The 24,437-nt window shown below is 32.3% G+C and overlaps 1 protein-coding gene across 1 annotated transcript; it reads left to right on the top strand.

The window, feature by feature from the left end:
- The first annotated feature begins 785 nt into the window (after positions 1-785).
- On the top strand, positions 786-21,028 carry LOC139840087 (MADS-box protein 04g005320-like). The gene is made up of 9 exons (XM_071830307.1): positions 786-875; positions 972-1,158; positions 9,332-9,410; positions 9,698-9,759; positions 9,916-10,015; positions 17,571-17,612; positions 19,571-19,612; positions 20,522-20,667; positions 20,762-21,028. Exons 2-9 carry the CDS (start codon positions 974-976, stop codon positions 20,841-20,843), a joined length of 738 nt encoding a protein of 245 aa, XP_071686408.1. The 5' UTR covers positions 786-875; positions 972-973; the 3' UTR covers positions 20,844-21,028.
- Positions 21,029-24,437: the final 3,409 nt, after the last annotated feature.

Raw genomic sequence — 24,437 nt, 5'->3', positions numbered from 1 at the left:
GTTGGCTCAAAATAATTACGAAACTTGTGAAGAAAGTCGGTGGAGCAAATCAAATTTGAAAAACGCCTTACCACAAATAAAATGCGGTGCGCAATAACTCGTGGCAAACCCCAACCCTCGTTGAAATTCATTTGAGTCAACTGTTCATTCATTTTTCAAATGAATATATATAATTATCTATAGATCCGCAATGACCATGCAATCAAGAAACAAGTGTTCTTTGTTTCAAGATTGTTATTCCAAATTGGACAACGAATAGATTTTTTAGTTGATGCTACTCTTTCCTTGATTTGCAATTTGTCTCTGTATAAACATACAACCTTTGTAGCAATCTTTTAATCACCAATTTTTACCTTAAAACAAGAATAATTTTTACCTTAAAACAAGAATTGATATACAGACTTTCAATATGTAATAAAGAAGCTAATATAAACAAAAGTACATACATACACATGCATTTGCTACAAATTAAAGTTTTATAAACTAAAACTTGGACCAATACCAACACACTTTGGCTGATTAATTACAAAGCTACCTATTTGTAGTAAAACTAAAAACTCATAAAGTTAATAAGTCATGTGACCAATGGATCATGAAATTGATAATATTCCTTTTGTACGTGTATACCAATATTAAAGTTATTTTCTTTTCCGGTTAACAAACCTCATAAGTATAAAGAAGCCTGTCATTTTCTAGTGGTCTAATATTTCAATATCCATCAACCTTATCAAATATATACCGAATAAATAAAAGTTATGGTGTGGATTTAATTACTTATCCTTTCGTTAATTTAGTGCTATCAAGAAAAAGTACAAGCAACCTAAGAACTACCCACAAAGGAACAGTTTCAGCTGCCGACAAAACAAGAAGCTAGGGTAAGAAATCTGCACCAAATTTATACTAATTTTGTGAATCGTTATACATAAATGGTTTTCTAACTATATATAAATTTAAATTATTAAATTTAACAGAAATGGGTAGAGGAAAAGTGGAACTGAAAAGGATAGAAAATAAGATAAATAGACAAGTAACATTTGCAAAAAGAAGAAATGGTTTATTGAAGAAGGCTTATGAACTTTCTGTTCTTTGTGATGCTGAGCTTGCTCTTATTATCTTTTCAAGTGTTGGCAAGCTCTATGAGTTCTGCAGTGGCCCTAGGTATTTAATTTCTTTTTGTTTTTCTCTATAAATTTGTTATATACATACATCTACTAATTATAATTACAATTACTTAGTATTTTTAAACCTTAATGTTTTGAGAAGTAATATAATCATAATATTATATTATAAATATAATATAAAATAAAAGTTATGAATGGAGGTTTATAATATAGATCTCTTATTTTTGGTTATCATTTACTATGTTATTAAGTTTAATTATATTAAGTTTATCATACCAAAAGTTAATAAGATTGAGATCTGAGTCAAGAAAGAGAAAGAAAATTTAGTCAGAATAATAAAGCTGGTCAGCTAAGTTAATTGTTTTGGAAGATTAAAAAGATTTGTTATGTAATATATCAATTGTTTTTTTTGTTTATATAATTTTAATAGATATAGATATATGATTATTATTATTATTTGGTTATGATAAGCTTCAAACATAAAATAACACATTTAATTAAAATCATTCAGAATCATGAGCTAATTTTCTTATGAATCTTTTCTGAGATGGGATTTTGATCGAGCTGTTATCATTTTACATCCCCATATCATATATTATTATGAAATTATGAATTATGAAATTATGATTAGAGTTTATGCTAAGATCATATGTTATGATGGGAGAAAATAAATATTGTAGGAAGGTTATGGTGATGTGGTAAAATAGGAGTAGGGCAAAGGTGAAAACGAGAAGAAAAAGAGCGAAAAAGAGGAAACGAGAGGTGGATTTCGTATTAAACTGTTCTTGTGTATGTTGTTGTCCAACGTACCTAAGAAAACACCTCGCTAGAGGCGTTCTAAATGTTGTGAAAATGATGAATGCTCTCCGACCACATAACAAATTGTCTAATAGTTCATAAAATATGATTAATCTATACAAATTATAGGATGTATCATAGCTAAAATAGGGGTCCAAAACAATATTGTGTTCAAGTAAAAAATTAATCTAATATACAAGAAGAATATGTGGTATAATTAAATATTCATGAAAAAAAGCCGTTCAATACCTTATACCCAGAGTCCTAGCTAGACTACATGAAAGAAAATGGATAGGTTATGAACATTATATTATAACAAACCATATGTCATCTTATATAGATGACACATCATTCAAATTACATATACATACAATAACAATAAATCGAAACTTGAATATACTCACTCGAAAGTCTTAAAGGCTCAATGCACGTACATGATAGTTTTTTAATCGTACTTAATTTCGTTCTGGTGCACTTGTATATTGGATCATACGGTCCTTATTTGCAACGAGACACATGAATAATTTTATATAGAATAACTGCTAGGACAAAATTGATTGAATATTATTCATGTTCAATATCTAAAGTTGAACTGATCTTGTAGACGACGTAATGACGGATTTTAGGTCGCTTGTGATCGTGGCGAAAAACACTAGAAAGGAGTAAAACCGAGATACGGGTCGTGTTGTGATCGATTTGGTCAAACCTAGGGTAGAAACTAGATTAGATTGAAGCCTAGACGATTGATTTCGGTGGTAATTGGTGTTAGGGATCGAATGGGACGAATACCAGTCAATTAGGGTTATTGGAATGTGTAACCTCACAAAAGAGGCTTAACCCCGTATATATACTGCACCCCAGACACACTCGGTCGAGTGTATCACACAGTCGGTCGACTGTGTCACACAGTCGGTCGTGTGTGTGGACACACGGTCGACTGTGTATTCAGTTTAACTTATTGATTTGTTCAAAATGATTAAGCACACACAAACACATATATAATCAATAATCAACAAAGTACATTATTACATGACCAAATGTGTTAAAACGACAAGTCATCTACGGCTGAGGATTACATGCACCAACAGATCTACAAGAAAATAAAATGAATTGATATGAAGTGGGTTGTGATGGATCTTTACTATACTGTTAATTATATCTGGCTTATGTACATGAAGCTAGATTATAAACCAAACAAATTATTATCACTGATTTAAACTCGTCACAATACACAAGCTAGGAGAGATGAACGACATTTGGATCTTTTCAAATTCAAATTGGGGTTCAATAAAAATATCCTGCTTAAGTAATCCCTTTTTAATCTAGCTTAATTCTTGTTAGTTGATCGTACCAAATCCGGATCGCGGATAGGATACGAGTGCAAATTACAATCACGTTAACGGTGAGCGGTTTGGTCTTCTTGAACTCATTCGAATAACGTTGATTACCGAATCCCAATACTTGTCTCGAATCCAGACATGATCAAACTTTATTAATCACTTAGAGAGAGAAAGTTCTCATGTAGAGAGAGAAAATTCTGCTCTGACAAAAGGATGTACTGTGCCCATTAATGAATTCCATGTGGCCTATTTATAGGCAAAAAAGTCAATGTTCTCTTTAAGAAAAGGACACGCGTCATGTTCTGATTGGTGAGTCAACCCTTATTTTTCGAAACTTCTTCCACTTGTCAACTCCATAAAAATCGAAACATGACTTTTAATCCTTATCGCTTCTCGCACCTCATAGCCTCTGTTCGCTGTTCGCTTAATTCTAAACTTATGGTTTTTGTACCTTTTATTCAGGTTTATGGTGACTGGGTCTTCATTTGAATATACTTTTATATTAAATCTCTATACGCTAACCGAATAGCGTATCACTGTTAGTTGTATTCAAATACAAATTGTGGTTCAATAGCAACTAGGTGTTAAAGTAATCAAAATTTAGAACACATGGTGTCATGACTTAAGCTACTAAAATTAGAGTGATGTGACCTAACTTCAATCACAACAAGTTTTTTTAACGACGATATCGATATCTAATGCTCTCATTTATCACCCACACACGCGTTAGGAAGAAACACAATTCACGATAATGTTGGCAGTACCATTGAAGGTTGGGAAAACCCTACAGAGACCTTCCCAAATCACATTGATGTTGACAGTACTATCAAAGGTTGAAAACTCCTGTTTAGAGTGCGAATCGAACCAGAATTGGCAATACCCTAAGTTGAATCTAACCACATACCACTAAGCCAAACTTCTGTGATTAATCACAAGAAGTTACAACTTTGAGGTTTCATCCTTGAAAAAAATATTGTTTGTTAATATTTCTTTAGAATAATGTTCATTTACATTTACATTTACATATATACTAATATCTACAAAATATTTGATAGTTTCATATGTTACATAGTATCGTTTTAATCAAGGGAAATTTAGGTCAAATGTGTAATACTTAAGGGGTAAAATATATCAAAATTAAGGGGTAAATGTGAGTATTAAAGATAACTTGAGGGGATTACAATATAACTTTACAATTTAATATAATATTAACTAAATAAAATTCACCTATATTTTTGAGAGGATATATCTTCTTTTTCTCCGCGAGTTATGCTTCTCCGTCATCACCATCTAACTTGAAATAATTTTACGAATAAATTGAAACTAATTATATTAGAAACGGAGTTTTTTTAAGAAAAACATTTTGGATTAATTAATTATATATATATATACTAGGTTTTTTGAGCCCGTGCGTTGCACGTGTGTGTAATAATCCGTGGAAAAATGTAATTTGCAGTTCATATTTCGATGTAAATAGCGATACAAAAAAAATATGAAAAGTATACGAATTATTTAAGAGCCCGTGATATTGACAAATTTTGAAATTTGTGCGTTGCACGGTGGGTATAATAATCGTGCAAAATTAATTGATTTTTCAAACAACTATTCTTTTGAACTTTAGAGTCCGTGGTGTTGACAAATTTTAAAATTTCTTTTGAGTATAAGAGCTCGTGGTGTTGACAAATTTTAAACGTGGTTTTTAGTGGTGTTAGTAACTTAATGTCTACAATTTTTTCCTCACTATTAATATCCTTTTAATTATATATAAACTATATAATACGTAATATTTAGAGAAAATATGAGTATATGGAAAAATTTGTCATGGAACCTAATGTTAATAAAGTCTAACTTATACCGTTTTAGAATTATTATATACAATTATTTTTTAATAAAAGAGTAACACGCGAGTCTAATTTTAGAAAAATTTGTCGACCATTTCAGCAAAATAATGGTACTCGGAAGAGTCGCATGTATAATTTAATATTATAATAGTTATATTTGCTTGTTCATAAATATTTTAAGGACTTAAAAAGTAGACTAAAATCATTTCCATATGAAATCACCTATTCTACATTCCAGTTCTACAATCAAATTTGTTCGAAATAGCCAATTTTTGTTAGATCTGACTCTTTTTTGTTCGAACATATGAAATCGAGCTAATAATTGTAGAACAACAAAATGTAGAACAAGTTCGACTATGGCCAATTTTGTTCGAACCCTTCTAATTTAACCCGATTTAGAGTTTAGAGTTTAGGATTTGAGGTTTTGGGTTTACAGGAAAAAATCGGAATTCGAGTCCTTTTATCCCTTTTCTTTTCCCAATTTTATTTATCAGTTCTCGCTCAATATTATTTTCATAAAAGATATTAAAATGTTCTACCGCAAGACACGTATCATTAGATATATTAGGTGTCGAACAACGTTTTTCAATTAACCGCAGCAACGCGCGGTCAATTAATTTCTAGTTAATTCTATATCCAGAAATACAGTATGAATTACTCTTTACTATTTCTCTTTTTATTTTTATTTTAAACATAGGTGTGAGTTTTTATCAAGAAAATAAAAGATTATAAGGAAAGATATCATGTTTTAAATTCTGAATTATCGATCTATGCTGACCATATTTAGATATCGGTTTTAAGTTGTAATTTCTAAAACTTACTTATATTCATAACCACCTTAATTTCATGTATAAATCACACGGAGTATTATATACGAATTGTACATATAGAATTAAAGGAGTTTCCAACCTTGAGAAGTATGGTTGTTTCTGACAATTAGAGGAGCAGAAGTCAGGCAATATCCACAAAGTTTGTTTGTTACTCTTTAATTTAGTATAACCTATATTATTTGTATTCATATATTATGGTTTTAGCCATATTTTATTTTCTTATAGTTAAGACGTGTAACGTGTTTGGCTAAGACTCGTTTTGGTATTATCATATTTATTGTAATTGTTGATCTTCGAATCCGTTATTATTCATATATTATATGTTTTTCAAAATTAAAAAAAAAAAAACAAAAAGTTTGTTGATGATTTGTTGATGATCAAAAATAATTAAATTGACTTCATCATGTGGTAGCAGTAACAGTGACTTGAATTAGAATCCAGTTTGTCTCGACAAAGAGTGTGTTTGGCATACAAGTTTTTTGGAGCTTATGGGAACTTATTGGAACTTGAGCTTATGATTTTAATATATATTGAGTCACTTCCTTTTTTCTTAATCAGCATAATCTGCACCTTCAAGTTCCACACGAGCTACAAAGACCTCAAAATTCTTGTACTTTTTGTCTTTAGTGATGATTTTACTTTGATATACTAACTACTACAAAATTTATAATGTTTTTTCTGTTCGAGCGATATATTATCTGATACGTTGTGCTACTTAGAGATCACATTTGACAAGTTCTTACAGAAAATGTACAGTGAACAGGATATTGGAAAAATAAGTACCACACTATAGGAAAATAAGAGCGAGGGAAGTGGGATCTCGTTACCCCCTCCGTCGCTAAAAAATTCCATCAGCGGCTGAGTTACCCGTTAAACCGTCGTCCTCTCTGTCGCGATGCCTGTCGCCGAGTTCAGTCATGTGTGTGACAAACACATATCTTATACTTTTTTTTCAACGATTAAATTTAATAAAAAATTATTTTTATAAAGCCTCAACGGTCAAATGACCGTTCTTATTGGTTTCTTAAATCTTTCCGTATAATTTACATAATAAATAAAATCTCAACCTTTTCTCAAATCACACAAGGAACAACTTTTTCTTCTTAAATTTTATCATTCATATTCATATCTATCTTAATTTCTTATAACAATGTCAAACAAACCCAACAACCCATTTTCTTTAAATTAACAACGGAACCCTTTTAACATGAACTAATCTCCTACAACTGAATCCGCTAAAAACTCGGGTAATTCGAGCACTTTAGGATTTGAACGATACACATAAACACAATTCCCACATACACAATACCTACAAACACAATACTCACCAATAAACCCTGATCAATACTAATAATTTGTTATGTGGCAACAAACCCGTAAATACTATCCAAAGTTGAAGTTTGTTTTCAAGGAGACGAGGTGGTGGCTGTGAAAACCCTACGAGCCATAAAAAAGGGGAAAGCAAAAGGAAAAGAGTTACCGAAATGCTCCAACCAAAACCCATGAGGGTTGAAATTCTTTGAGAACCATGAGACGAGCTACCGTTAGCTCAATCTTGGATTGTGGCTTCTGAGGATCTAAACTTAGCTATTGATCAAAACACCCTTTGTTTATAAAATGTAGTTGTGATGTAGTATAATTCTAGAGATACATCATTTGTGCGTACCAAAGATGTTTTGACATGTAAATGGATAAAGATGAATAAAGCTTGTAGAAATTGGAGTGGGATCATCCCTTGGTTAAAGCGACAACTACATAGAAAAGAAGGGGATGACAAGTTTAGGGTGCGTTGTGAACCCTAATACAGATGAAAACTTTGACGAAGTTTAGAGTTATGTAGCTTGGCACTTTTTTAAGGATAAACAAAGGTTGATCAACCTGAAATCATTAAGGACCAGACGCAGGTAATTTGTCCATGTAGAAGCGTTGGAACAGGACGAAGAACCAAAGCAAGAACACGAGTACCAAATGCTATGTTTGTTGACGATCCATTCCTTTGGCCTCCAAGAAATCAAGGAAATTAAAATTACAAAAGACTTCTTCTGGGTCTGCCATTTCGACGAGGTCTTCTTTTGGCGAGGTTGCCACCACTACGTTTAATTCAATGAAAAACAACTTCCATCTATTACTAAGGGACCATCTTTTCAGGTTGTCACTAGTAGGGACCATCTTTTCATGGTTTCTTTAGTTGTTTTACATCGAATTTGTAATTGGATTGATATCCCTTAGCCAAATAGTATAGCAACGAATGTAGCCTAGATGAGCTTATATGTTGGACATGTTGTTGAAGTAAATCATCGGTCCGAACATATGATATCAAATCAACGAATGTATCGCGGATGTAAATAGCATGACATGACGAGGCAATGACGCAAAAGCCACGATTTGACCTCTCTAAACCATGAGTCATTGTTGAGCCTTGAACCAAAGTCTCCATAGTTTGCTATAGTTTAGGATGATAGTTCTGAGTTTGCGGCGATAACGAATAAAGTTGGATCAGGAATATCGTTGAATGGGAGACTCAATGGACTTGGTTTCGAGAGAAGGATTGTTGGATGTATACCCATATACCACATCGAAAATTGAAAAAAAAAAAATCATGCATATATAAGCTTATCGCATACTCCCTCTACCACAAGTAATTGGTTATGGAATGGAATCTGTCTGAAATGTGGTCGAGCTAACAACAGTGTTATAAACGACGTGCGCTGCGTCTGTTGCGGCGTTTTCGTGACTAGCCCGTCTCGACCCCATCCCGTCTTCTAATAAGTCGGTCAACGGTCAAAACTAGGGTCAATTGCGGAAAATGTCGGGCCAACACCGGTCAAAAGTAAAAAAAAACTCGATTAAAATTGATCAAAATTCTGTCAAATCGATCAAAATTGACGTAATTTAATGTTACTTTTCTATATTATATTAACGATAATATCAATTATACGTAAAAGCTGGTCAACGAAGGTTTTTTGGCTTAAAAGTATTAGTATATACATATTTACATATATAAAAGTCAACGTCAGTACACATCCGTCTTGACCCCCGTCTTGACCCTGTCTCGCGTCTTTTTCAACCTTGGCTAACATAATGGTCATAATATAATCTATGTGTGTTTATTATATTTTTGTGTTTGTTTTTCTAACTTCATTGTAAGTGAAGATGTTTATTACAAGTCGAAGCTCCAATTTGTCCATTTTATGTCTTTTGTACTCAACAGCTGCTCTGGTCACATTGCACCACCTTTATTAAAAGTAAAGTAACGTGTACGGGGCCCTAAACGGACTAATCCATGACCCTTATACTACCACTAGATTTAAATCTAAGACCTCTTGTAAAGTTCTCAGCACCACAACCACTAGGGTACGTTTTAGTGATAGAAATCTATTGACACTATTTTTGTTATCTAGCATGGCCAAGACACTTGAAAGATACCATAGATGCAGCTTTGGCGCAATGGAAGCTAACAATCTAGACCAAGAGCCACAGGTAGCACTTTTCATCCTTAGTCTTACTGCACCTATATGTATTTGGCCTTATGTCGAGCTACTAAGTCGACATAGGTTTAGGATTTGGCAACTAAATGCATTAACATAAAACCTGGCGAACTTACTGATCCCACCTGAAAATTAGCATGTCCATAAACATAAATGAGAGGTGATCGCGTCAAAAATTTTGCAATGCTTAATTGGCGAGACGTTGACGGCTCGTTAATTTAGTGCATTTTTATTATTATAAGAACTTTAATAGACTAAATTTTGCCATCAACCTTGCAGAGCAGCTACCAGGAGTATTTAAAACTAAAAGCAAAAGTTGACATCTTGCAACAATCTCAGAGGTAAATTTTATTAATTTTATGGGCTCTTCACATTTAAGCACTCAAAGAATATATATATAAGTTAATGAACTTCATATATATGTTATATAATACATGGCTGGTCAGCTTTATCGTATATTGACCTTGTTTCTAGTAATTGAATATATGTCCATATAGACATTTTCTTGGGGAAGAACTAGAGCAGTTGGGATTAAAGGATCTTGATCAGCTTGAGCGTCAACTCGACTCATCTTTAAGGAAAATCCGGTCGACTAAGGTGTGTATATAAATATGTTTGATTTAAAGTGAATTGGTAATCGGAAGTCTCTTTTAAAAAATAGTGTAAAAACGAGCCATGAGATTAGACATAATATAGCGTAAAAACCTGTGGCCACGGAGGATCACCCGCGATAACTCCGGGCTATCCGCAAAGTGGGTGGTTGCCCTGAGATTAGTCGGTTCACAGAGCGGAGCGAAAACCCAGGTATACCAGTAAACAAACGAGCATGAGAATGCCTGAGCGTTGCTGCGGAAAATCATTTCACTTTATATCTTAAAAGCTTATAGTTACAATACAAACATCGATGATTGATACGAACCTTTTACTAAATATAAAGTTAGAAAAACATAGGAGTAAATACATTTTAATAAATGAAAATCAATTTCATTTAATAAGAAAGAAGAAGTTAAAAGAGGAAAAACTGAAAACTAAAAAAAGAAAATAAAAATAAAATATGTGGCTATTAGTATAATATAAAAACAATTTATCGCGCATTGTTATGGAAAATCGAATTGCAATAACACGTGATTTCATTATATACCATACTTATAAAAGTTTACAATTATAATGCATATCGATAATTTATACAAAACTGTTGGAAATTTAGTGTAATTGAGGGATTTAATCTACACTTGTAAATAGGTTAGGAGGTACGGAGTGTACACCCATTAAGTGATAGATTACCCGGACCCGAAAGTGGTTTTCCATTATCACAAATTTGAGTGATTACGGAAGTATTATTCCTGCACTAGGTGAAACATCTCCATCGTGGAAATAAAACAAATAACTTTATGAAAAGGATTTAATCGATTTCCTTGATTTGGTTGTTGGAAATAAAACAAACAACTTTATGAAAATGATTTGTTTTAGATTTGAAAAGGAAATTAGTTAGTGAAACATCTCCATCGTGGAATAATACTTATTTTTGGGTGCCTATAAATAAGGACTATCATTCATGAGAAGAAATAGATACAAAAACACCTTAATACTCTTATGCAAAAGAGTTCTTGTTTACTGCCAATAACAAGAACTAATCTCTGTCTTATCCCAAAGTGATATTCGTGTAACCCAGACAATAAGGGTCGAATAATTACTTTCGGAAAGTGATACCACGATTCAGTGATTTATCCGGCTATTGATTATTTTACCCTACACGAAATTTCAATAAAACCTCCAACAATCGAAAGTAATTAGTTGTTATAATCGATGGCGGCTACGATGAAACACATGACGGCGAATTTCTCTAAACTTGATAAGTTTGAGGGAATTGATTTTAGGAGATGGCAAAAGAAGATGCACTTCTTTCTGAGCAGCATGAGTGTGGTGTACGTACTCAGCACACCAATTCCTGAAGATCATGGTGATGATGCCATTGTTGAACAAATTCGGAAAAGGTTCAAGTGGGAGAACGATGACTACATCGCTAGAGGTTTAATCCTCAATGGTATGGCTGATTCCCTTTTTGATATTTACCTAAATGTTGAATCTTCTAAAGAACTATGGGACTGTTTAGAAACCAAGTATATGTCTGAGGATGCTTCTAGTAAAAAGTTCCTTGTGAGTAATTTTAATAATTACAAGATGGTCGATTCTAGACCGGTCTTGGAACAATACAATGAGCTCATTCGTATACTTGGTCAATTCACACAACATAAGATGAACATGGATGAGTCTATTCAAGTCTCAAGCATAATTGATAAACTACCTCCATCTTGGAAAGAATTTAAACATTCTTTGAAACATAAGAAGGAGGAGTTAACTCTTGTTGAGTTGGGTAGTCATCTGCGTATTGAGGAATCCCTCAGGTTGCAGGATAATGACAAGCCAAAGAGCAACTAAGTTGCTGGTACGTCTGTTGTCAATATGGTGGAACATAAAAAGTTCACTAGTAATAATGATAAAAAGGGAAAACGTAAACATCAAGGTAATAACAAAGTTGATCCTAATAAGAAGTCTAAATTGACTTGTTGGAAGTGTGGTAAATCTGGACACTTGAAGAGGGATTGCAAGGTTATTTTTGGCACTAACAATGCTAAGGGATCTAGCACAAATGGTTCGGGCAATGGTTCGAACAACCAAGCCCTGAAAGGTCAGAATATATTTAATAATTCAATTGAGAATTATTATGTTTCGTATATATCTGAGATTTGTTTTGTGCAGGATGATGATGTTGCGTGGTAGGTTGACTCTGGAGCTACTATTCATGTATGTAAGGATAGATGTTGGTTCAAGACTTACGAGTCGGTGACTGATGGATCAATTCTTCATATGGGAAATGAGTCAACAGCCTCTATTCATGGACGTAGTCGTGTGGATTTAAGTTTTAGTTCTGGAAAGATTGTTTCTTTGTTTAATGTTTTGCATGTACCACAAATTAGGAAAAATTTGGTTTCAAGTAGTATGTTGAATAATTGTGGTTACAAGCAAGTTATTGAATCTGACAAGTTTGTTCTATCTAAAAATGGTTTATTTATTGGATTTGATTATTTGAGTAATGGAATGTTCAGACTAAACATTGAACATGTAAGTGTTGATATTGCTTGTATGTCTACTACTAGCATAAATAATTCTATTCTTTGGCATGCTAGACTAGGACATGCACACTTTAAAAGAATGCAAGATATGTCTAAAGATGGATTAATACCGACCTTTGATATGAACAATGAAAAGTGTAAAACGTGTATGTTGACAAAGATCACTAAGAAACCTTTTCAAAATATACATCGTGATACTGAGATTTTGGAATTAATACATAGTGATTTATGTGATTTGCATGCAGCTCCTACTTTAGGGAACAAGAAATATTTTGTGACTTTTATTGATGATGCTTCTAGGTTTTGCTATGTTTATTTGTTACATACTAAGAATGAAGCATTAGATAAATTTAAAATATTTAAAACTGAAGTAGAATTACAACAAAAGGCATTGATTAAAAGACTTAGAACGGATAGGGGAGGTGAATACATTGACCAATTGTATTTTCAATCCGTTGGTATTATCCATGAGACCACAGCTCCTTATACTCCACAACAAAATGGTATATCTGAGAGGAAGAATAGGGTCCTCAAAGAGATGGTTAATTCCATGTTATCCTATTCGGGTTTAAGTAAGGGATTTTGGGGAGAAGCTATATTAACAGCTTGTTATTTGCTTAATAGAGTTCCTAACAAAAGGAACAAGATTACACCTTATGAACTTTGGAATAAAAGAAAACCTAAATTGAACTATCTTCGGGTATGGGGTTGTAGGGCTGTTGTAAGACTGCCTGATCCCAAGAAGAAAAGTTTGGGTGAAAGAGGTATAGATTGCATATTTATTGGATATGTTGAACATTCCAAGGCGTATAGGTTCTATGTTATAGAGCCTAATGAGTTTGTCTCAATTAATTCTGTGATTGAATCAAGGGATGCAATCTTTGATGAAAATCGATTTTCATCTATACCTAGACCAAAGGATATGATTCCAAGTAACAATGGAATCAATAAGGATTGTAATGATGAAGTCTCTGAAAAGGCTGTTGATCAGTCACTTGAGATTCGAAAAAGCAAAAAAAAGGGAAACCTAAATCATTTGGACCTGATTTTCAGTTATACTTAATTGAAGGTTCTAGGGATGATGTTTCTACCCAATATTCGTATTGTTTCAATGTTGATGATGATCCTAAAACATATGATGAAGCAATGAGGTCTCAGGATGTTGCATTCTGGAAAGAGGCAATTAATGATGAGATGGATTCTATCATGGGCAATAACATTTGGGTGTTAGCTGATCTACCTCCTGGTTGCAAACCTTTGGGTTGCAAATGGATCTTCAAAAAGAAGATGAAGGTAGATGGAACTATTGAAAAGTTCAAGGCAAGGTTAGTCATTCAAGGCTTTAGATAAAAGTATGGAATTGACTATTTTGATACTTATGCTCCCGTGGCACGTATCACTACCATTAGACTGTTGATTGCTTTGGCTACAATTCACAATCTGGTTATTCACCAGATGGATGTGAAGACAGCATTCTTGAATGGTGAATTGGATGAGGAGGTTTATATGAACCAACCTCAAGGCTTTGTCATGCCAGGTAATGAAGGCAAGGTGTGCAAACTTGTGAAGTCCTTATATGGTTTGAAACAAGCACCTAAGCAATGACATCAGAAATTTGATGAAGTGGTTTTATCTAGTGGTTTTAAATTAAACCAAGCAGATAAATGTGTATATAGCAAATTTGATGATTCTGGTAAAGGAGTTATTATTTGTCTATATGTTGATGACATGTTAATCTTTGGGACTGACCAAAGTCAGGTTGATTTAACAAAAGAATTTTTGTCATCAAAATTCTCCATGAAAGATATGGGGGAGGCTGACGTTATCCTTGGCATTAGGATCAAACGTGAAAGCAAAGAAATTTCGATTTGTCAATCTCATTATGTTGAGAAGGTGTTGAAAAAGTTCAATTACTTTGAATGTACTCCTGTGAGTACCCCTGTTGATCCAAGTGAGAAGCTTATGCCTAATCAAGGTGAAGCTGTATCACAACTTGAGTATTCTCAGGTAATTGGTTGTTTGATGTACGCCATGACTTGTACAAGGCCGGATATTGCTTTTGCTGTGGGAAAACTGAGTAGATATACTAGTAATCCTAGTACTCATCACTGGCAAGCAATTAGGCGGGTACTGAAGTACTTGAAGAAAACTTTGGACTATAGTTTATCTTATAATGGATTTCCTTCGATAATAGAAGGATATTCTGATGCGAGTTGGATAACCAATATTGAAGATCATTCTTCAACGAGTGGTTGGGTGTTCTTGCTTGGGGGAGGTGCTATTTCATGGGCTTCTAAGAAGCAGACATGTATTACCAACTCAACAATGGAATCTGAGTTTGTTGCTTTAGCTGCTGCTGGTAAAGAAGCAGAATGGCTTAGAAACTTGATCCATGAGATACCATTATGGCCTAAACCTATAGCACCCATGTCTATCCATTGTGATAGTGCTGCGACATTGGCAAAGGCTTATAGCCAGATGTACAATGGAAAGTCTAGACACTTAGGTGTCAGACATAGCATGATTCGTGAACTCATCATGAATGGGGTGATTTCTATAGTGTTCGTGAGGTCACAACAGAATTTAGCTGATCACTTGACGAAGGGATTGGAAAGAGACTTGGTTGACAAGTCTGCTGTGGGGATGGGTTTAAAGTCCACATAAATGTCTAATTATAAGATACCCAATTCCCTTCCAATGAAAATTAGAAGTTGAATTCAATGTGGAAGGCTTATACTTAGAAATTTGGAGTACATAAATTTTATATCATCCCAAGGTAAGGTATGTACTCGGACCTGCTGAAGGTGAGGTTGAAGTCTAGCTTCTTAACAGTTCATTTGAAAAAGTGCAAGAGCAGGTGCATGACTGAAGTGAATTACCTATGTGAATGTGAAGTTTTGCCGCTTCAACAAAGCTTGGACTTTTAGCTTTGGATACATTCATGAAAGGATATGGACACATGGCTTGTAAAGTGTCAGGATAGCTTTAGAGTATTTGAAAACTTATGTGTATATTATTTTCAGTTATTTAAATGAGTTGAAGGGTTCAATTCTTAGAACACCCTGATTCTCGAATATTTGGAATGTGTAATGTACTAAGGTGAAAATTCAATCTTCAAGATATTTTCATTTATGCATGAGTTTTTGTTTTAATTTGTTTAATTCTCATGAAACGAATTGCACTAATTTGGGGAAGATTGTTGGAAATTTAGTGTAATTGAGAGATTTAATCTACACTTGTAAATGGGTTAGGAGGTACGGAGTGTACACCCATTAAATGATAGATTACCCAGACCCAAAAGTGGTTTTCCATTATCACAAATTTGAGTGATTACGGTAGTATTATTCCTGCACTAGGTGAAACATCTCCATCGTGAAAATAAAATAAACAACTTTATGAAAAGGATTTAATCGATTTCCTTTATTTAGTTGTTGGAAATAAAACAAACAACTTTATGAAAAGGATTTAATCGATTTCCTTGATTTGGTTGATGGAAATAAAACAAACAACTTTATGAAAAGGATTTGTTTTAGATTTGAAAAGGAAATTAGTTAGTGAAACATCTCCATCGTGGAATAATACTTGTTTTTGGGTGCCTATAAATAAGGACTATCATTCATGAGAAGAAATAGATACAAAAACACCTTAATACTCTTATGCAAAAGAGTTCTTGTTTACTGTCAATAACAAGAACTAATCTCTGTCTTATCCCAAAGTGATATTCGTGTAACCCAGGCAATAAGGGTCGAATAATTACTTTCGAAAAGTGATACCACGATTCAGTGATTTATCCGGCTATCGATTATTTTACCCTACACGAAATTTCAATAAAACCTCCAACAATAACTGTAGTCTTTTCATTTAATTTACCCGTACTGAACCTAAATGTACAAATGAATATATCTCGGATCAACCATTAGTATATATACGGTAATTATAAATCTCTTATATATTTGATTTTACATTTTTCAGAAGTAGAGATGTCCAGCGCACTGCGTTGAAAATCGTTTGCAGCTTAAACACTCTTTTCGTAAAAAATGATATGACTATATAGCTTAAACATTATTTCATTTGTAGAGATGACACTTGTGTTATGGCGGTAATTGTTTGCACCAATACATGATTCTGCTATATACTCCTTCCGTCTCATCTTAAGTGTCAACTGTTGACTTTTAAAAATTTTTCTTTGTCAACTTAGACCTTAAATATTTTTATTTGTGTTATATAATATTTGATGATAATTATATAGAATGAAAACACATTTAAAACTCAATTCATTCATATAATTTCCATCAAATACTATAGCACAAATAAAATATATACGTTCAAAGTTGACAATGAAAGACTTTGAAAAGTCAACAGTAGACACTTAAGATGTGACGAAAGGAATGTTTAACATTTAGGTACTTTTTAATTAAAATAGGTAAATAGAGAGTTGGTATAAGTGTTTTATCAAATGAAAAATAAGAAATAATATATAACTATACTTAAAAAAATTTATGGCTTTTATAGACCAATAACCAAAAAAAATAAAAAAGGAAATTAATATGTCGGCGCTTTGGGTGTAAAGGACACACATGACAATTAGGGTGCGTTTGATATTTTCTTATTAAGACCTGAATCTGAACGAGTATATGACGTCTGATAGGAATAAGTGATAAATAAATAATTAGTGTTTTTTTTATGTGCTGAAAAATTGTCTGAAACTCTGAATAATTAAAATTACTAATTTAACTCAATATATGAGTAGTTATAAGAGCAGTTATTAGAATATGGGAACTTAAATGGAAATTCAAACTTAATTTACGGTTTTTATTAAAACGCGTCTTATTTAATAAGTTAAAAACAAATACCCCTCATGACTTTTTAAATTAAGTTTCATACCATTAAGTCATTTAAGTCAAAAACAAAAATAAACTTAGTATGTACGGAGTATATCAATATCCTTTCATGTTAACTTAACCATTTTATTTGTTTTCTAAGGCATAGTAATAAAGTCTTACAAATGTTAACTGCAGACTCAACATATGTTTGGTCAACTTTCAGAATTACAGCACAAGGTATATATATAATCCCTGCTGATCATCTCTCCATAGTTTCATTGTTACTTGTCTTTATTTGAACTAGATGACAAATTAAGCCTAAAAGGAATTTATAAATTATATTCCATAGTCAAACAGTTTAAATTCAGCCATCCCCATGTTAATAATCCTTTTCTCTGTTGACGAAGTCATTATATACTTAAAAATATACTATTCATGTGGAGTCTTAATTCCTAAAATATTGGGTTCAAGAGACCAGTAACATTTTAATGAAGAACATATAATATATATATAGTCTATATGTGGTGATTTATTCTTGAATTTTTTTGCTTTATATAAATTACTCCTAGAACTTTAGTACTGTCTGTTAATTCAGGCAGGATATATAACAGAACTCCCGACTACCAAGCACTCATATATAAATACAATTTAAGAATTTATTATTATTATTATTATTATTATTATATATATATATATATATATATATATATATATATATATATATATATATATATATATATATATATATATATATATATATATATATATATATATAGTGGTAGGATCAAGAGGGAAGTAACCATTCTGGGGGAAACGGGGGGAAGCAAAAATTTTTTTTTTTCGTTTTTTGAAAAAACTTTGTTCACGAACATTATAGATGAGATGAAAATATGAACATTTAGTAGAGACACTTTGTGATAAATATTTTTATTTTGGCGGGAAAACGCTCGAAGAAGTAATATATAACAATTATCGTGTTTTTCGAGCGTATTTTGAGGTTTTAGCTATTGGGGTTTAGATATTAGGGTTTATAGGGTTTAGATATTAGGGTTTAGAAATTTAGGATTTAGGGTTTAGATATAGGGTTTAGATTTATGATTTAGATTGAGTTTTTAACACGAACGGTTTAGAGTTTAGGGTTTGGTATTTTGGGTTTATGGAATAAACCCAAAACACCAAACCCTAAACTCTAAATCGGGCTAAATTTTACTTCACAAAACATGAAGAAAAAAAACGTTCATATTCTTCACGAACAATATTATCTTGAATGTTATTTTTGTCGATCGTTTTTCCGCCTAAATAATAACATTCATCACGAAGTGTCTCTTCTAAATGTTCATATTTTCGTGTGATCTTGATGCCGGAAAAAAAAAATTTAAAAAAAAAACGAAAAAAAAAATTTTGCTTCCCCCCGTTTCCCCCCGATTGGTTACTTCCACATTGATCCTGCCCCTATATATATATATATATATATATATATATATATATATATATATATATATATATATATATATATATATATATATATATATATATATATATATATATATATATGGAGAGGATCCAGTGAGAACTTTTTTAGTGTGAGAACTCTAGGAACTTCAAATACACTGAAATTCGAGCAAAAAAGGTGAACGGGCGAGCAAAAAAAAAGAAATTCGAGCAAAAATAAAAAACACGGACGAAAAAAATTCACAGTCAGGCAAAAAAATTTTTTTTTTTCGAATTTCAAAATGTAGAACACATTTTTGTTTGAATATCAGTATTTTTGTTTGACTACCCGTGTGTTCTACATTTTTTTGTTCGACTATTAAAAATGTAGAACACAAATTTGTTCGCCCGCCTTTTTGTTTGTTCGAATATCACATTTTTTGTTCGAATTGCTCGTTTGTTGTTCACCCTTGTCCCATATTTTGCTCGAATTGCTTTTTTTTTGTTCGCCCGTATCTCATTTTTGCTCGAATTTAATTTTTTTTGCTCGAATTTCCTTTTTTTGCTCGAATTTCTCTTTTTTGCTCGAATTTCAGTGTATTTTTGAGTTATCAGGGTTCTTACACAATAAAAGTTCTCATTTGATCCCTATATATATATATATATATATATATATATATATATATATATATATATATATATATATATATATATATATATATACACCAATTAGAAAGAAAAACTAAGTTTTAATCTTGTTACAGGAACAATCACTGCTGGAAATTAACAAATCCCTAAGGAGTAAGGTATGGAATTAATGCAACCCTAATTGTATTCCCCATTTAATTAATATTAAATAATATATAATTCTCTAATTCACGTCAAATAATAAATGATAAAAAAGATATGCTTTTATTTCTGTTTTTTCATAGCAAAATGTTTTGTCAACATTTATTCCCACGATCACCGGCACGTATTTAGTGTCCAAAAAATGGATTTCATTAGAGGACTCCCATCGCTACTGCCAAAAGGCCGCTAATCACCACTCCCGAAATTAGCGCCGTTAGTAGCAAGCTGTGAATGCTTCGCGAATTTGAACTCGTACTCCATTTCGTGAATTTGTGGATTAATCCATAGCGAGCAGAGCAGCATGAGCTTCTTCTTTTTTTGCCTTTTTATTTTGCTTTGATTATTTTAAATTAAAAAAGAAAAAAATGGAAGATATAGATATAGATGTATATGTATAGATGGATACAGGAAAGAAAGAAATAAGATGGGACTTGGTTGGTTTTTTCAAGTGGGGTCCACAACTTCATATCATGTAATATGATTTTCATTTTATTAATTTTTTTTAGAGATAATAAATAATAGGAGTAATACGAGTATAGATATATAGATATATATGGAGTATTATTCATAATATTTTAATATAAGCAATAATAACAATAATTAATAATTAATATGTAGTAATTAATAACAAGAATAAAAATAAGTTTAGTATTAAATTAATAAAAGTTGGTCCATTAATAGTATGTCATGATTGGGAGTGAAATGTGAAAGGTTAGTGATAGAAAGAAAATGGAGTGAAGATGATTATGTGGTGCTGATGTGTCAGTGTGTTAATATAAAGAAGGGTGTCATGAATGAGAATGGTCTTAAAATGTTTTTTTTTTTTTTTTTTTTAAGATTAATTTATCTTATTTTTGCATCAACAGTTGGAAGAAAGTAGTGCAGCTTATCATCAGTTATCATGGGAAGAACATGGGCACCATCTTGAGCACAGGCGGACACAGACGACTCACCAGAACGTTGATGATCAACGTATTGATCGTAATGAAAATAGTGAAAATATACAATTTAGGTCAATTTCTTCTACTTATTACAAGTTTTAAATAGCTAAAATTTTTATTATCTGAATTTGCTAATATAATTTTATGTTCACTTTATTTATACAGGTACATTAATAATGACATAGACATAGATGTTCCAAGTACATCACAAAATGGTAGTGGAGTTATACCAGGGTGGATGCTATAATTAAAGACCCACCAAGTAGATCTTTATTGTTCGAGTATATGTAACTTATTTATAGTTCATGCACATTATATTTTTGTAACTTCAGTTTGATAAAGCAGCTAATGCTGTGTAAAATAAAGATAAATAAATTATTATTGTACGTGTAGCTTGTGAATTGTGATCATTTGCGTGATTCATGTGACTTATATAGCGAATAAGCATTTCAACTTGTTAACGGAATTTATTTTATGAACAGGGAATATGATGCTATTAATGAGGATCACTGATTCTGTGGAGAAATTAAGCAAGCATTATGATTGTTTCCATATTATATATAAGTATATTTATTTATTTATATTATATTATATTCATGTCTTGTGTCATGCGTCATGAAGTCATATGTCATCAAGTTATATGTCATGAAGTTCTGGGATGTGATGTTATGCGACTTGAAGGATGAAAGCTGAAGGCTTGAGACTTGATGTCTAGCGACTTCGTGTCCATCGACATGATGGGCAGCTACCTGATGGTTAGCAACTTGAGAGAAAAAAGTGTGTGTGAGAGAGAAAGTGTGTGATCTTCGGAGAGTCCCAGTCCTCCAAAAGTGATGACCCTTATGTTATTTATATGCATCGGGAACTTCTAAGAAACTTCTAGAAGGTTCTTTCACATGTCATGCTATCATTGGTTTCTTTATCCGAAAAGTGTGTAACCGACTTTTCCTTTTATGCTGACGTGACACATGTGCTACACACATGTGTTATGCTTTAATATTTAGGGCTTATGTGCTGAGCATGGGCTGAGCGCAAGACAGATGGGAGTAAGACTGCTGAGAGCAAGACTGCTTGGCGCAGGACATCATTTTGTGAAAAATGCATTTTACTTGGTTTTTCGTAACTTTCAAGCATGTCTTTCATTTTCCAAGAGCAATTATGTCCTCTTTTATACGTGCAAACCATATGGTACACCATTAATAAGCAATAGATTAATAACCAATAGATAGATAGACATTTTAAATAAGTGATCTCAAATACACCAATAACTGTATATAGGTCAGTACATTGTTTATGACATCACTATATTTACATCGAAAAATATTTTTCATTTGGCAAAGTTAAAACTATCTTAGAAAGGGCGAGAGAGCTCAGGGTTGTGGCAAGTCTACATGTCCTACACAACTTTACTCATATGCACCAGAAGCAAGGGATGTTTATGTGGACCCTGTCCTTTATGCTCAAAACATAAGTGCTTACTAATACAACTCGACAACCAAATTTTTGGTGTGAATTATCGCCAGCTTTTGAAATCAACAAGCTTTGTCACCAAACCTCATTTGAAAAAATGAAAGCTAAACACGAGTTCAAGATTAAGCTCTAGCACTCATTGTACCAAAGAAAGAACAAAAGTTCGCTTTCTATAATCTATAAATAAAAAAGAATAAAGAGGTAAAGTTGTTTTAAACTCTCAAAGTATGCATGTAAGTAAAATGATAGGGAAAAAGCAAGGTAAAACTAAAGATTAAACAAAAAGTACAATAACAATAGCCTTGGCATTTTTTTTAATCTGAGGACAGGTAAATTAAAATGAAAAGAGTATTTTTTCAATTATATGACATTTCTTTTTTATAGCTACTTACACATTATATATTAAGGCAAATGGCCCGAAAGAGTAACCTATGTTGTCAAATTTGACAATCAAGGTAACCCCCAATTTCACTAAGCCCAAAAAGGACTCTATTTTAATTTTTGCTCATTAAAAGGACTGCGTGTTGAAAAATTTTAAAATTGAGGTAATTTTCGTCAAATTCATTAACGATTGTTAGTTAAAAATACAAAATTGGTCCCTGAAGTTTCTTAAAAATTTCACTCATAATCCTCTTCATCATCTTCAATAATATCTTCATTCCCACCACCACCACCACCACTACCACCACTCTAAAGTCACAGATCAGAGCGAGTTCATCATCTTTTTTTTCTTTAGAAAAGGCAACTTTATTGAAAAAAATTCAAGAATACAAACAAAGAACACATACGGATACATATGGACAACTACCAAAGGAAGAACAGAACCCATTATGTACAAAAATATGCTATTTACGTGGAACACAAATACTATGAGGTATTTACATGAACCTCACACAATAAAAAATTTATTAAATGCACCAGCACAGTGGGGATAAAATGCCCAGATGTGCACACCTGCACCTCGAGTTTCATAATATGAATTAATTATTTGATGATTCTCACAACGAATTGAGTTTACATTTGTGATCTATATCAGAAACCTAAGCTTCGTGATTCATCAAATTGCTTGAACAACAACAAATTTATGGAGATTGATCTCGTGTTCATCATTTAACTGAAAACGTGCACAATTTGGCCTCTGGATCATTTCGGAACGAAATTTAGGAATGTAAAAGTGCAGAGTTCTTCATTCTCATCTATTGATCGTTTATGCAAAGTTATATCTCTTAATTCAAAGTATCGAATTCGAATTCTGAGGTCAAAGTTTGAAGATAAAAGTCAACCCGTTTTTGATTTTTAAAATTCAAAAATTACATGTGATTTCCGGTTGATATAATGATTTTCGAGTGTTCCTGGAGTGATTACAAGAAACTTTTGTGAAGGAATCATGATCTGAAAACACTTAAACTTTGAGTTTGACTTTTGAAAGTTCATATTTAAATCGCAACTACTCATTAATTCTAATTGAAGTTTGAAGCAGTTGTGGTTGAAGATTGTTCATGAAATGTGTGAATTGCTGCTTGTAGAGCAAGTTACAATAGATTTCAAGCTTCATAAAAATCGAATTGAATTATTGACGAATTCAAGAAGATGGATATTGGTCACTGTACATGGACCAATTTGAGTAGAGGGACCAATTTTGTACATGAACCAATTTGAGTACAAGGACCTATGGTGCAATTTTTTCTCGAACTTTAGGGACCAATTTTATATTTTTGACTAACTACCGTTAATGAATTTAACGCAGATTACCTCAATTTTAAAATTTTTTAACGAAAATTACCTCAATTTTAAAATTTTTCAACACACAGTCCTTTTAATGAGCAAAAATTAAAATAGAGTTCTTTTTGGGCTTAGTGAAATTGGGGGTTACCTTGATTGTCAAATTTGACAACATAGGTTACCCTTTCGGGCCATTTGCCCTATATATTATATATATATATATATATATATATATATATATATATATATATATATATATATATATATATATATATATATATATATATATATATATATATATATATAGGGGCAGGATCAATGGGTAAGTAACCAATCGAGGGGAAACGGGGGGAAGCAAAATTTTTTTTTTTTCGTTTTTTTTGAAATTTTTTTTCCCGGCATCAAGATCACACGAAAATATGAACATTTAGAAGAGACACTTTGTGATGAATGTTATTATTTAGGCGGGAAAACGATCGACAAAAATAACATTCAAGATAATATTGTTCGTGAAGAATATGAACGTTTTTTTTCCATGTTTTGTGAAGTAAAATTTAGCCCGATTTAGAGTTTAGGGTTTAGGGTTTAGGGTTTAGGGTTTATTCCATAAACCCAAAACACCAAACCCTAAACCCTAAACCCTAAACCG

This window comes from Rutidosis leptorrhynchoides, chromosome 4 (genome assembly GCF_046630445.1).
Source record: "Rutidosis leptorrhynchoides isolate AG116_Rl617_1_P2 chromosome 4, CSIRO_AGI_Rlap_v1, whole genome shotgun sequence".
NCBI classification, from domain to species: Eukaryota; Viridiplantae; Streptophyta; class Magnoliopsida; order Asterales; family Asteraceae; genus Rutidosis; species Rutidosis leptorrhynchoides.
The sequence above is the reverse complement of the archived record's forward strand: the minus strand, read 5'-3'. Positions and strand labels throughout refer to the sequence as shown.